General features: G+C 43.1%; 1 protein-coding gene across 1 annotated transcript in view; it reads right to left on the minus strand.

Annotated features, from left to right (window-relative positions):
- ptpro (protein tyrosine phosphatase receptor type O) overlaps positions 1–15253 on the minus strand; it is a gene marked incomplete at its 5' end in the record, with an annotated part of 68389 nt that overhangs the window by 14165 nt on the left and 38971 nt on the right. The window contains 7 exons of the mRNA XM_080851362.1: positions 1460–1528; positions 2180–2300; positions 3372–3510; positions 7095–7228; positions 9139–9259; positions 11360–11523; positions 12813–12924. Of these exons, the coding sequence (XP_080707488.1) occupies positions 1460–1528; positions 2180–2300; positions 3372–3510; positions 7095–7228; positions 9139–9259; positions 11360–11523; positions 12813–12924 (860 nt within the window). The remainder of the gene's footprint in view (positions 1–1459; positions 1529–2179; positions 2301–3371; positions 3511–7094; positions 7229–9138; positions 9260–11359; positions 11524–12812; positions 12925–15253) is intronic.

The raw sequence follows: 15253 nt of genomic DNA on the forward strand, positions 1-15253 counted from the left end.
ATTAGTGACTGATACAAAGGGTTAATGTGACATGCAGTCCATGGCTTTCTATTCTTTTAATGACGAATTATAATGGCTGTGTAAAAACATATGGTGCAGGATCGGTAGACATTACAAAAAAGCCCTTTTGATAACTCTCTAACTAGGAATCTATGCTCTCCACAAGTGCTCTTCAGGGAGAGGCTGCTTTTACTGTTGGGCCACGGTTTAGGGCAAAAAAAAATATAATAAATTAATAAATAAATAAATAAATAAACAGTGGCCATGGTTGTTGTTGCTGTTTCGCGTGACAGAAATTGGCATGAGACATTCCCAAGCCAATATTAAAGTAAGAGAACATTACTGCATGGAAGAAAAATGTCTATTTGTTTTTCTAAATCCCCTGTCACTGTAATTTCTTTGGAACAACAGGATTACGAAGCTAAACTATCCTATTTATAATCCCTGGCACAACAAGAGTGCTCCAAACGCACTACTTCTGCCCTGTCATGACATGTCATCAATCTGCATTTGACACGTACACTCTTAAGAAATGTAGTCAATTTAGTCAGCGGAATGCTTCAATTTGACTGGTTAAAAGCCAAGATCTGCCTTAACTGACCGTCTTTAAGCTCTTATATTAATCATTTGAATGCTTCAACATGTATGGTGTCTGCAGAGGGACACAGGGGTGGCTGGCTAAAAGCCTCCATGCTCCTCGAGGTTATCCACAATCCAACTGCATATGACATTTTATGGCTACCTGCTTGTTTTTGATTAGGTACAGAAAGCCCCCTTGTCCATCCTTTCCTGCAAATACCTCAAAATGGTGTATTATTTTATTATTTTTAAATCATATAAATATCTGTACATTACATCACTGTTTTCTTTGGGCTTTTATAATTCCACAATTTCCGATCTCGCTCGTAAGAGACGTGTCTCTGTGTCTCGTAAGTATTTTCTCTAAGCACCTTGGGGAACCGTATGAAAGTCGCCCCCAAATCTCCCCAAATCCTCTCGTTCCCATCTCAGACTACCAGGAAAAGGGGGAGAATCTCCCCTCTCTCCTGCTGTCTCTGGTGCATGGCAGTTGAAAGGCTGCCATGTGTGCCCGGATCAATGCCTGATCAAAAAACCTCTGCGAGGGGCCCACGGCGCAGCCAAATCTGCTTGTGTCTGAGGGGTTGTTGTTTGAGAAATGACAGCAGTTGTGATCCAATTTTTGGAGGATTTGGGGGGGAAATAATGATATTTGCATGCTAAGGCCTTTCTGTTTGGCATTGTAAAAATCATGATTTGTTGTGGCTGTTTCTGAATCATGTTCATATCATATATATACACCCTTTTAGGTCGTCAGTGACATGCTGTCCATTGTCTGAGTCACTAGCACACTAGCATTTAATATCATTTCCTGTGTAACACTGCGATTGATGCATATAAAAGTACATTTGGGGGTAGAGGGTGATGACGGGAATCTTACCAGTTATATGGCATCTTGCCGTCCCTCTCGAAAGAGGCAAAATTCACAAACGTTTCGGCACCACACTCCCTGCAAAGTGAAATGAAATCAGACATGCCAGTAAAAACAACAGACCACAGAACAAATATGGCACACATTGGTTTTGACCAGTCAGCACTGCAATTGAAAAAGGGGAATAGATCACTAGCATTTACTAGCATCATTCTCACTTCCCATGCAGCTGTGGTGTTTCAGTACAACTTATGTCGTTTTCTATTTCTATGTCGTTTTCTATTTCTTGAAAAAAAAAAAAGCAGTATTTATTGTTACAAGTTTTTATTGCGCTTAGCTTGTACGTCGCTTTGGACAAAAGCGTCTGCTAAATGACTAAATGTAAATGTACAACGAGAAAAGGTTTATTGAGGCTGTCCATTGGAGTACAACTCACTGACTAGTTGATGAATGCAGCTGTAGAACTATGTGGATTATGAGTGCTGCTGTATTACATGATGCCAGTATTTGTGTAGCCTTCTATGTTTGTGTGTGTGTGTGAGTGTGTGTGTGTGTGTGTGTGAGCAAAACAGGAGGAGAGAGAGAATTTTTACAAAGTAAACATGTGATAACGACTACGATTGTATGTCTGGCTGTGTATGTCTGGCTTTGTATGTCTGGCTGTGTGTGTGTGTGTGTGTATGTGAGCGTGTGTGTTTCATGTGTGTGTGTGTGTGTGTGTGCATTTACCTGGTCATCTGCATGTGTTTCTTGCGCAGGACCAGCAGGAAAAGCACAAGCAGACTGATGAGAAGCACACTGAGGACGGCCAGAGCCGAGATGGCTGCCACGCTGGGGTTCATCTCCCTGGCTGAAAACACACACACACACACACACACACACACACATATTCATACATATACACACAGACAAACACATATTCATACATATACACACACACACACACACACACACACACACACACAGGCACACACGTGAACACACAGACAAACACATATTCACACATACACACACAGACACAGTTATGCAGCCACATACACACACACACACACACACACACACACAGATATGCAGCCACATATGCAGACACATACACACACACACAGAGAGTGAGAGAGGGAGAAAAAGACAGAGAGATTACATATTCTGGTGTTCAGTCTGGTTTTCTTCACAGTCTCTCGACATTATCTATGTTAGCATTAGCCTACAACAAAAAAATCACATACTGTTATTTACAGTCAAGACAAGTGTGAATAGCTGACAGAGTGTGTGTGTGTTTCTGTGTATGTGTGAGGTTAAGAGCCGTGAGATGTGTTGGAGGTGCAATGGAAGTGTGTCAGTATGTTAACAGAGATAGATTTACTGGAGTTCCTGAGGAAGTATGCGTGTGAGTTTATCTATATGTGTCATGTGTGGTGGTGTGTGTGTGTGTGTGTGTGTGTGTGTGTGTGTGTGTGTGTGTGTGTGTGTGGGTGTGTGACTGTGTGTGTGTGTGTGTGTGTGTGTGGTGGTGGTGGTGGTGGTGGTTGGGGAGGGGGTGTGTGTGTGTGTGTGTGTGTGTAGTGGTGGTGGTTGGGGAGGGGGGTGTGTGTGTACTGTGAGTGTGTTAGTCGTGGCACAGCCCTACCCAGAGTGGTGATGGTGATGAAGGCTGGTTCGCTGGGCTTGAGTTTATCTATGTGTGTCATGTGTGGTGGTGTGTGTGTGTATGTGTGTGGTGGTGTGTGTGTGTATGTGTGTGGTGGTGGTGTGTGTGTGTGTGTGTGTGTGTGTGTGTGTGTGTGTGGTGGTGTGTGTGTGTATGTGTGTGGTGGTGGTGTGTGTGTGTGTGTGTGTGTGTGTGTGTGTGTGTGTGTGTGTGTGTGTGTGTGTGTGTGTGTTGGTGGTGGTTGGGGGGGGGTTAGTCGTGGCACAGCCCTACCCAGAGTGGTGATGGTGATGAAGGCTGGTTCGCTGGGCGTGCTGTAGCTGACGCCGGTCACACTGCAGTTATAGGAGGAGGACGGCAGCAGGCCCCCCACCGTGCTCACGTGAGACTGGGACGTCTGGGGCTCTCTGGACTACAGGGAGAGACGAGGGACAAATGTGTCAAAGTGTCAAAGTGTCAGAGGTTTTATTGTCGCATCCACCAAATTCCTTCAGCACAGCAAAATTCTTAGGACTTGGTCAGCATCATCATCTACACAGTAGATGTCATACAGATAACAAGTAACATTTACCAAAAAAATTACAAAAATAAATCAGCGTCTGGTGAGTTAGTGACACTAGCAGCGGGGTGACTAACTCACATCTGATGACTCATAAGCCACACACACGAGTCGATCGGAAGGTAAATACTATTTGTATGTGTAAGCTTAAACGCACAGGCTGCTACAACCCACTCTTTAAATAGCACAGAAGGAGAAGAAGCTTCTGCAGCGTCTTTGCGGCAGCTGCTAATCCTCATGTGGAGATGCGTTATTTGTTCATACCTCATCTTTCATTCTCCCCACAGCCTCGCTGGAGAGGACGAGAGAGAGAGAGAGCTCAGCACACCTATCCATGTTAACCACAGGAGTGATTATGGAGGAGATTCCCAGGCACATAACCTGGTTAGAGGGTTTAACTCTCAACCCTGTCTGCGAACTCTTTCGTTAACAGTCGTCTGTGAGGAGAACCTAGCACACTGTCTGGCAGGCTGGGCAGATGGACTGTCAGTGTGAGCTCACTACGTCATACCCCCCCCCCCCCCCTCCACGACCCCACCCCACCCCCACCGACATACACACACACACACACACACACACACACACACAAACACCCCAAGGGTTCTGCCTACTGATGCCACTGCCGCCAAGGCAACGGGATAAATCATCCACATTCCATTCCCTCACTATCCACACTCTTAATGACCCTAATAAAAAACAGGCCATTTTGACAGCCCCCCCTCACCCTCTCCCCCCCCCCCCCCCCCCCCCCCCCCCGCCCCCGCAAGGTGTCTAGGTGACCTGACATCGCAAATCCAAAGAAGGTGAGAGGAGTCCTGCACCAGGTTCATCTCCAACCAGTGTTGCCATGGTGAAGTGAGGCTATGGGGCCATTAAACGCCCAAAAGCAACAGAATGATCACAAACAGCATGAGCGATTAAATTCCAGAGTGCAGAGAGCAAGAGAGGGAGGAAGGGAGAGGGAGGGAGGGAGGGAGGGAGAGAGGGAGGGGATGGGGATGGGGGGGAGCATGTGTGTGTAGGGGGAGACTGTTTGGACAGCTTCAATTGAAATGCATACCAGCACTAAGAGCCGAGCAAGCGGCTGGTATCATAAAGCCAAACAAAGGTCGTCTCCCGTCAGCCACACATTAGATTCCACGGCAGCAATGAGACAGAAGAATACATTAGGACTGTTTGGACAGCTGAGCTGAACCCTGCATTAACATAATCAGATCAATAACAAGTACACAGTCAAAAGATACTGCATACCGCACTATAGAACATACTAGCTGTATTAGCATTGACACTACACATAAATGTGGGATGAATCCACATGTGAATGTGAAAGTGACTTTATGGCAGAGGTGGTGTAGACACACACACTCTGAGTTCCACCTCTGCATTTGACCCATCCAGGGTAGTGACACACACAGCATACTAGCTGTATTAGCATTGACACTACACATAAATGTGGGATGAATCCGAAATTGCGGGCAAATCAGAATAAACGTTGCCATTATATTTCTTGTAGGTCCTATTACAATTACAAAACACTTTCTATTATTCCGGTATCCCCGGTGAAGTCCGTGGATAATCCCTCCACTCCAGATCCTCTCTCCTGTGCTTGAGGGCTGATAATCACTTCACAAATCTAGCCTGACTTCACACTAAATGCTAAACCCTTTAAGCGACAGTATGCAGCAACTTGCCACTTGTTGATGTATCTGTTTATAGACCACTAGTTTTGGCTTATGGCTTTATCAAATTCATTTAGATGGTGTACGGTCATGTAAAGAAACTGTGTGACAGAAAAATACACCAATCAGCGCCTAGAGGCAATTGTCAAGCGCCTACTGGCAATTGTATTTTTATGGCGCTATATAAATAAAATTGAATTGAATTGAATTGAACCAATCATTAGCCTGCCAGGCTATGCACTATGTGGTTCTGTGGTCCGTGACAGACCACTCCACAAAAACGTAAGAAAAGCTTTACCAGCACGACATTAGCAACTATATCACCAAAAGACACCAGTCAGCACGTTAGCAAGCTTTTATCAGTGCCAACTGAGCTGTTGTTGGTATTTTCAAGGTTTTTGCTTGCCTTTTAGTACGCATGCTAGTTTTAGACCAAAGCACTTTACAGCTGCTTCACAGTGTGTTGCTACTGCTTACACATGTTTTCAAAAAAATTAGGTCAAATTATTTTTAAACTGTCCACACAATTTACAAAACTGCGCACACAAAATGCAAAACACCACAAGTCTCCGTCAAAATGAAACACTGCATTCAAACCCCTTTTCAAAATGTAACATTTGTGTCAGAAGGTAAACAAAACCATTCATATGGTTAGACTTTTTCAATCAGTAACTACACACTAGTATGATAAATCTAAAAAAAACTCCTGTCTTTGTTAGGCTAAAGCCTTTTGCAGTCTAACAGTTGACTTCATGGAGCAGTGTTTACAAATCCGGTGACAATAGACTGAATACATAAATAGAGGATTTACACAAATTTCAGTAATTTTTGCAGTTTTTCAAAACACTGTGACTTTTTTATAGTAGGCTGTGTAAATGTCAAAACTAAATTGACCCTCTTTACATGATACATAAAAAGGGACTGTGGGACTGTACCAAGCCTCTTATTTAGGTATTGTCATAGAAACTCATCAACAACAACAACACCAATGTCCTCTTTCTGGACTAGTATATTTGAAGTGTTCAAGGTCAGTTCACTGTGCCTTAGACAGTGAACAATGTGTGTGAGGTTTTGCAAAAAAAGTGTTTTATGAAATGAAGTTAAAGGCTGAGAATAAGCTCATGGTTTTGCAGATTAGGTGTGAGAATTTGCTGTTTGAGTGACAAGTTCAGAAATAGTGTAACCTGAATAAAACGGTGTGTTTAAGCCATTTAAAGAAGACTGAAGCTGATCTTTACTACTGTGCTCCTTCCTGGAGTTTGGTAATTTTTTCCTCTTTGATGGCAGTTTCCTGACATCTCCTGATCTTTTGCAACTGCCACATTGATGGAGATTATTTCCAAACACTGATTTATAAATATATGAATCAAGTGCCTTGTATTAATGTATTCCTTGTATGAATCATGTGCTTATGAAAGCAGGAACATGGCTTTTCGGTGTGTGTGTGTAACTAGAATATTAGCTGCCACTTAGTCTGCATATGTGCAAGATCATGTTTAGACCAGAGGAGATAAGAAGGGAACTGTGCTTCTTCTGACCTTGTGCAAAACTGCCATCCTTGCAAGACCAATACATATACTTTTATGCAGCTCCGGAAGTCCTGAGGTAACTAGGGTGAATTTGTCACCTATCACACATCATAAACATAAGCTGTGGTCCTCATGGTCTTTCATGAGATCGAGATCTTGTACAGGAAAGAAACACACACAAACGCTAAACGCTTCTCTCCCTCCTCATTCTAACGTGCCGTGTCTTTACCTTGAGCTCTTTGTTGGGTCCGAGGGGCTTGCAGAGGATCTGGTAGAAGTCCACGACCCCTTCCTCTCTCCACAGGAGGGTCACAGCTGTGTGCGTGGCGTTGACCGCGTACAGGGACTTAGGCGGCGCCGGTTCTATGTGAACACAAAACACGATACGACACCACGTCAGACACACACAAAACGTGATACACCACTGAGTCAGACAAACTGAAACGCTCTTTGAGTGCGGAGCAGCTTCGTGAGGAAAGGCTGCATTGCGCCACTAAGCAACTTCCTCAAAAAGGAAAAAAAGAAAGCAAAAGCAAAGACAAAAATAAGTGTTCTTTAGTTCAAAACAAGATAGGAGAACGTCAATGTGTGGTTGTCGTTGGTGTGTGTGTGGTTGATTCACACTCACACCTCTCTTTTACCTCAAATGAAGAAGCATATGCATATAATATGGATGTATACAGTATATATAATATTTCTCTAGATAGTACAAAGGCCTTTTTTTCTGTGAAAAGCATAGCCTACGTGTAACATGGAAATAAACATCCCTCATTTGAAAGAAAACAGGTTCTGAATTGAAAAAAAAGGCATTTTCGGTTAAATGACATCCAAGAGATTTTAAACCAACTTTACCCACTGTATGGCATTCTAGGATACTGTTAAAAAGTCCTCTCGATAGGACACAGTCCAAATCCAAACACAAGGAGGCACAGCCAAACACACAGGTCTACCTCAAGGGAATGAGCATACTTACATAGTGGACCAAAATTTAGTTTCAATCAAAATGTTTCAAAATTTCAAATTTCAAACATTTAGATGTCTGCAATGAAATCACTATGACTACATCATAAGCCATAAGAGTGTTGGTGTGTGGCATCTGCCAATGCATGTCTATGACATGAGTGGTCTTCTGGGAAAGGGACACATTGGGCCCTAATGTCATAGGGCGAGGAGCTCCACCAATGGGCTTACTGCTCCAGCAGCCACTTAGTGAGAATAGAAAATAGTGAGGATACCTAGACTTGATTAGTTCATTGACACAAAGCAGGGCGCAATCAAGCTTTAATGGGTTGAGTAATTAATGGCTGTTTCATTCTTTATCAGCCAATCACAATGATTCAACCATGCAGTATTACTGTAATGTTCACACAGAGCTGCTCAGTAATGGTTCTACTTTACAGCCGTCGACACATTTCCGCTGGCTTTACACCAGAAGAGAGTGAGGTTCTTGTGTGGACGGCCTGCCCTACATTTAATCATTTAGAAGTTTCACAGGGACTCCCACATTTGTGCGCGGACACACACCAGTATAGCGCTGCTGACCCACTCAAGTTTGCCCTTAAACTCTTCCTCAAGTTATGTATTAATTAATCAAGTAATTACAGTAAGTTAGCTTGAAGTCATGTGTGGCAGACTTTGGGTGTTGTCACCCGCGCCGCCCATAAATGAAATTAGAGTCCAATATGCACTAGACCTGACTCACACACTTACACAAACACTTTCTATCAAACACCAGCCAAGCCCCTGTCAGAAGCTACACTCTATTCCTTGCTAGCGGGAGTAATACATATATTTTATTGATATCGCACAACAATCTTCTATTTCACTAAAACAATAAAGGATAATCTCAGGGGATAAGTGTCAGACTACTGTCAGTCAGATCTTTCTCTCTGTTGAGTTCAGCCCCAGTTTCTGTGTAGCATACACACACACATAATCAGTCTCTCTCTATGTCTCTCTCTCTCTCTCACACACACACACACACACACACACACACACACACACACACACACACACACACACAATCAGTCTCTCTCTCACACACACACACACACACACACACACACACACACACGCACACACAATCAGTCTCTCTCTATGTCTCTCTCTCACACTCACACACACACAATCAGTATCTCTCTATGTCTCTCTCACACACACACACACACACACACGCGCACACACACATAATCAGTCTCTCTATGTATCTCTCTCTCACACACACACACACACACACACACACAAACAGTTGGCAACTGTTGCCTGAAACTCACCCAGCTTGATGATATGGGGCATGGAGGTGTTGCGGCCACGTTCGGTGCAGGCGGTGACGGTTAGATTGTAAATGTCCCCCGGTGGCAACGCCATGGTAGTTTTCATCATGGTGCGGGTTACCTGGTGAGAGAACGATGTGGTCAAAATTACTTACAGACAACTGGAGTGGTACTGCAGATTTATTAACGATATCGGGAGCATTGTTACAAGCAATCCATGTTCATGAAATGTCCCACAACAATGCCCATCAGTCTCTGGGCAAACTGAGCTCTTATACCTAAAACCCCTCCCTCGGACTAATACACTGTGGCCACCTTGTCCTGCACTATAGATAAGAATATTTACATAGGATCCCCTTACCCCAAGCCTGGAATAACTCTCTTAGCTCATCAAACCTTACCCAACAGGTCAGACAGAATACATGGCCACACTAAGTTACCAATTCAATGTATGTTATACTATGGAATCCTATACTAACCTACTTGATTAAATGTGAAACATATATTTTTTATACCACAACGAGACGGGCAAAACCAACCGTTAATCAGCTGTCCTGTTCAGCAAGGCTCGTGTCGAGTCTTTCAGAGAGGTATCAGACACAAAGGATAGAGGCAGAGCAAGATTGGGAGACACTATGAGCCACCGGATCAATGATTCCTCTCTACTTTTAGAGATTTAATTTCCTAATTCTCCCTCAGGTTGGATTGCTTGCCCAAAACCACGACGGAAATAAACCTTGCTCAAATAGGGAAATATGAATAAGCTGTATCGTCTGACAGACTGCTCTGTGTTCTGAGGAAACAGCTCGTACAATGCTACACAAGGCTAGAATGCTAGTAGGCTTTTCACCAGGCTAATGCTAGTTATTACAATACTACACAAGGCTAGAGTGCTAGTAGGCTTTTCACCAGGCTAATGCTAGCTATTACAACTCATAGCTGCTTAAAGTTACAGACAAAAAACAAAGCAGTGATTGAAGAATCAATTCAACACCTATAAACTGCTCTTGTGTTTTGTGATTTTAGTCTTCCAGTTGATTAGTTAACCTCCTACAACAGAAGAAAAAAAAGTCAGCCTTTGCTGACAGAGTAGTCTTTACATCCCTGTAATTACCCAACCCTGTGGTTGTCTGGAAGCTGGGAGCGTTACCCCCTAATGTCTGACCGAGCCTGGTGGTTAAGTGGTCATAGACATGGTGTCCTCTCTCAGATAAACATGTCTGGGAGTAGCATAATTGGCATTATTAGGCACAGGTCTCGCACTCCTCCGGTAGCAGCGAGGTCTGAACGAGGTGTGTGTGTGTGTGTGTGTGTGTGTGTGTGTGAGCGAGGCCTCTCACGGACAGAGAGGCTGGGATCGATACGGCATGTCCTCCAGCCCTTTGAGCCGCCCATGTCTGGAGAGAGAGAGCTCAGTTTACACCACGCTACCCCTGATAAGAGCCCCAGCGTTTCAGCAGACGGAGAGCTGGGCCAAGAACAACATTAGCGTTTTGTACTCGCATCTGAGATGTCTGTGAAAAAAAAGGTTTCTTTGTGAGAACGTTCTGTGAAAAACAGCTCCAGTAAAAAACTGGAACTGAACTGAGCTATCTGAGACTATGAGAGCTTTTAACGGTCCTCAAAAAGCCGGTCAGGATTCCCAATGACAAAGCCCTGAGAACAAAAACCAATAGTACCCTCAGAACACAAGCACTCACCAAGACACCAAATGTTGAAAATGATTAACAACCCCCTTATTCATATTTCCCAAGAGACTGGTCACAACTTCCTCTTTCTGAACACTAAAGATATGATAACAAGTGAACATGAGTAAAACTAATACAAATGAATCGCCACTCAGTTCCTTCTTGCAAGTCAGTCCCCTGCTCTTGTAGGAAACTCAGTCATACAACAGGAGACGTGAAACAACAAAACTATTATCAATTAAAAGGAAGATACAATCAAACTAACTAACTAACTGAATTAATTACTGATAAAAAAAAACAGCTATGAGGGGGGCCAGGGGGCCAAGCAGCAGCCCCGACCAATATACGGGCTTGAACGCCCACGGCCACGGGAACACAGGTTCGGATCCGACCCGCGGCCATTTCCCAATCCCACTCCCCACCTCTTCTCTCCATCTTATTTCCTGTCCAAAAATCGGAATAAGGGCAAAAAGCCCAAAAATAAATCTTAAAAGAAAAAAAAAGCTGTGACAGGAGTTGTGAGGGTGACTCACGTCAATGGAGAAGCGCTTCCTGGAGCCCTTCTTGCCCTCGGCCACCACCTGCCAGTGCAGCATCCTGGAGTGGGTGAGGTCGGTGAAGAGGTCGCCGTACGTCCAGCGCACGTACAGCTGACCGTGGGAGTAGTCCACGGAGGAGATGTGGGGAGCCTCGGGCGCTGGAGGGGGCAGAGGGAGAGAGAGATGGAAAGAGATAGATAGATAGATAGATAGATAGATAGATGGATAGATAGATAGATAGGTAGATAGATAGATAGATAGATAGATAGATGGATAGATGGACAGATGGATGATAGATGATAGATGATAGATGGATGATAGATAGATAGATATAGATAGAGAGATAGATAGATAGATAGATAGATAGATAGATAGATAGATAGATAGATAGATAGATAGATAGATGGATGATGGATGGATGGATAGATAGATAGATAGATAGATGGATGATGGATGGATGGATAGATAGATAGATAGATAGATAGATAGATAGATAGATAGATAGATAGATAGATGGATGGATGATAGATAGATAGATAGATAGATAGATAGATAGATAGATAGATAGATGGATGATGGATGGATGGATAGATAGATAGATAAATAGATAGATAGATAGATAGATAGATAGATAGATAGATAGATAGATAGATAGATAGATAGATAGATAGATAGATAGATGGATGGATGATAGATGGATGGATAGATAGATAGATAGATGGATGGATAGATGGTTAGATAGATAGATGGATGGATGGATAGATGGATAGATAGATGGATGATAGATGGATGATATATGATAGATAGATAGATAGATGGGGGAGGGGAAGAGAAAAGATGTGAAAACAGGTAGAGACAAATTAGATATTGAGGCAAATAAGAGGAAAACAAATTGTTATGGAGAGAGAGAGAGCGACAGAGAGAGAGAGAGAGAGAAAAAAAAAACAGAATTCTAAGTCAATACACTTGTCTGCCTTTTTCAGAGATTATTTTTTTTCATTTGAAACCTCTCCTTTGATGCTATCCATTACAGGCTATTGCTACCATTTCCAATGTTACCCATTAATGTTTTACGCCAGTCAGCATATTAAATTATTTCAAAATGAATTCATAAATAAGTAGTCTGCGACAGTAACTGCAAAGTTTGTATCTGTGCAGTGCAACAGATGGTGGCTTATCTAAGTGAAAGCACGGATCAAAAGCCAACTCTAAAATCTGCAAACATTTTGCACGACAGTACTCAAACACTTAGCTATAACTCAACTCCACACGCATACAACTCAACACAATTCTGGTCGTCCACCCCTTCCTGTGTGTGTGTGTGTGTGTGTGTGTGTGTGTGTGTGTGTGTGTGTGTGTGTGTGTGTGTGTGTGTGTGTGTGTGTGTGTGTGTGTGTGTGTGTGGGTGTGTGTGTGTGTCTGTTGGAAGCCCTGGGAGTGGGGTTACCTGTCACAAAGTTCGCCGCGGAGCCGTCGCAGCAACTGAGCGGAGGGTCGCCCCAGGTCACCATGGTAACGCGGAACTTGTAGTACCAGGCAGGGAGGAGGTCGGCAACTCTCTGTGGTTGAGGAAAGAGAAGGGAACTTTGAGGATGCCATGTTACCATGGGTACAGTGCCCGCATAGTGACACATCACAACCCATTCCTTCAGTACCAGTCACTGAGAGCATCCTCTCTACACAATGTTTTGAGATTGTACCTGTCTTTTAGTTTTTGACCAGACTGGACCACCCACAATGGTGTCCTCTCTACTTAAAGTCACTATGCTGTTAGGTTTGTAGCACACTTAACCCAGGGAGTGATGTTAAGTATAGTCTAAATATCAGGAGTGACAGTGTCCTTTCATCTGACAGATAAAATAATCCCATGTTATAAACAGGAGCAAATGGTCTGCTATCACACCGTTCCCTTGCATAGTGTGTCACTAACGCATCAAAATAAAGTATCATCTACAATGTAAAAACGCAACTGATTTGCATCCGTCTGCGTGTTGAATCTCTGTTTAACCCCCACTGAATCATACTACCGTGTCTAAGGTTAACCACTGGTGCTCTCTCTCCCTCCCTCTCTCTCTCTCTCTTAAGCTCCCTCTCCCTCTCTCTCTTTCTCTCTGTCTCTCTCTCTCTTTTGATGTTGGGGAAAACATCATGTGGTGTCAAAATTAAATGCCTCAATTATATGCCATCCTCCGATTGCCGCCACACGACACAAACACCAATCTCACTCTCAAACACACACACACACACACATTCACTCACACAATCACACACACACACACACACACACACACACACACACACACACAAACAGACAGACACAGACACAGACCCAAACACACACACACACACACACACACACACACACACACACATAGACATACACACACACACACTCAGACACAGACACAGACCCAAACACAAACACGTACGCACACACTTGTGGTAATGTTGGCAACTGCTCAGCGGCCATAATAGATTAGGATGGTGTCAGGTCATTACAGTATCACCCTCACTGCAGCCCCTGCTCTTCACTTTGGCTGTTTGCACACTGAATCAGTGTATGAATAACGGCCCAGCTCATAGTCTATCACTGTGTGCAAACAGCCAAAGTGAAGAGCCAGGTCATATAGTCTATCACTGTGTGCAAACAGCCAAAGTGAAGAGCCAGGTCATATAGTCTATCACTGTGTGCAAACAGCCAAAGTGAAGAGCCAGGTCATATAGTCTATCACTGTGTGCAAACAGCCAAAGTGAAGAGCCAGGTCATATAGTCTATCACTGTGTGCAAACAGCCAAAGTGAAGAGCCAGGTCATATAGTCTATCACTGTGTGCAAACAGCCAAAGTGAAGAGCCAGGTCATATAGTCTATCACTGTGTGCAAACAGCCAAAGTGAAGAGCCAGGTCATATAGTCTATCACTGTGTGCAAACAGCCAAAGTGAAGAGCCAGGTCATATAGTCTATCACTGTGTGCAAACAGCCAAAGTGAAGAGCAGGGGCTGCAGTGAGGGTGATACCGTAATGACCTTGTGTTTTATTTTGATAATACTGCTTTCATCGAATTTTATGAAGGTATTTTATTTTTAAGGGAAATAAAGTGTTCCATGCCAGCAGGGCAGAAGTGAGAACGTGATCTGCAGAACATGTGGTAATCGGTGAACTGAAGTTCAAATAAGAGACTGTGGAGAACGCAAAAGTTAACACTCTAAGGTCCAAGGCCTTTTAGACTTTTCTAAGTTGTCTGACATGCCTTGATGTTTTTGTACATTTTGCTTAACTAAAAACATTGATGCACAAATGGAATATATGATTCTATTCTAGAAGACCTCAGCAATAATATTAGAAAAGGGTTCAATGTTTCCGTGGTTGTTCTTTTTATGTCTCTAAGACGAAAACTCAAAAAAATAAATATCCCGGACGAGGGATAGACCTTTTAGAAGCTACCCTTGCCCTGCCTCTTCAATTATTTTGCTGAAATTTCAGAATATTATCTGTCAGCTAGGTGCCGTTGCTGCGGTACCTGTTACCTGTTGTTGAAGGGTAAGGATTAAAAAACCCACATCAAAACTGCACAACCAGTGGGCAAAACGTGTTCCTTAGTGCTGCCTTAAGACAACACACAACAGGGCTTTTAGTATGTGAACTTCAAATAATGTCTTTGACAGCTCTGGATTGTGCTTATGTGACATCCACAAAAGTGTTATCTGTGTGTTTTTTTCAAAATTGTGTTTTATTTTGATAATACTGCTTTCATCGAATTTTATGAAGGTATTTGTTTATTTGTGTCTAGTATCTATATTGTATATTTATTGTTTATCTAGTAGGTCTACTACTTTGTCTTTTCATATGTTTATCTTATGTTCAGTGCTTATTGTTAAGTTATGCTAT

Source organism: Sprattus sprattus (assembly GCF_963457725.1).
Source record: "Sprattus sprattus genome assembly, chromosome: 14".
NCBI lineage: Eukaryota > Metazoa > Chordata > Actinopteri > Clupeiformes > Clupeidae > Sprattus > Sprattus sprattus.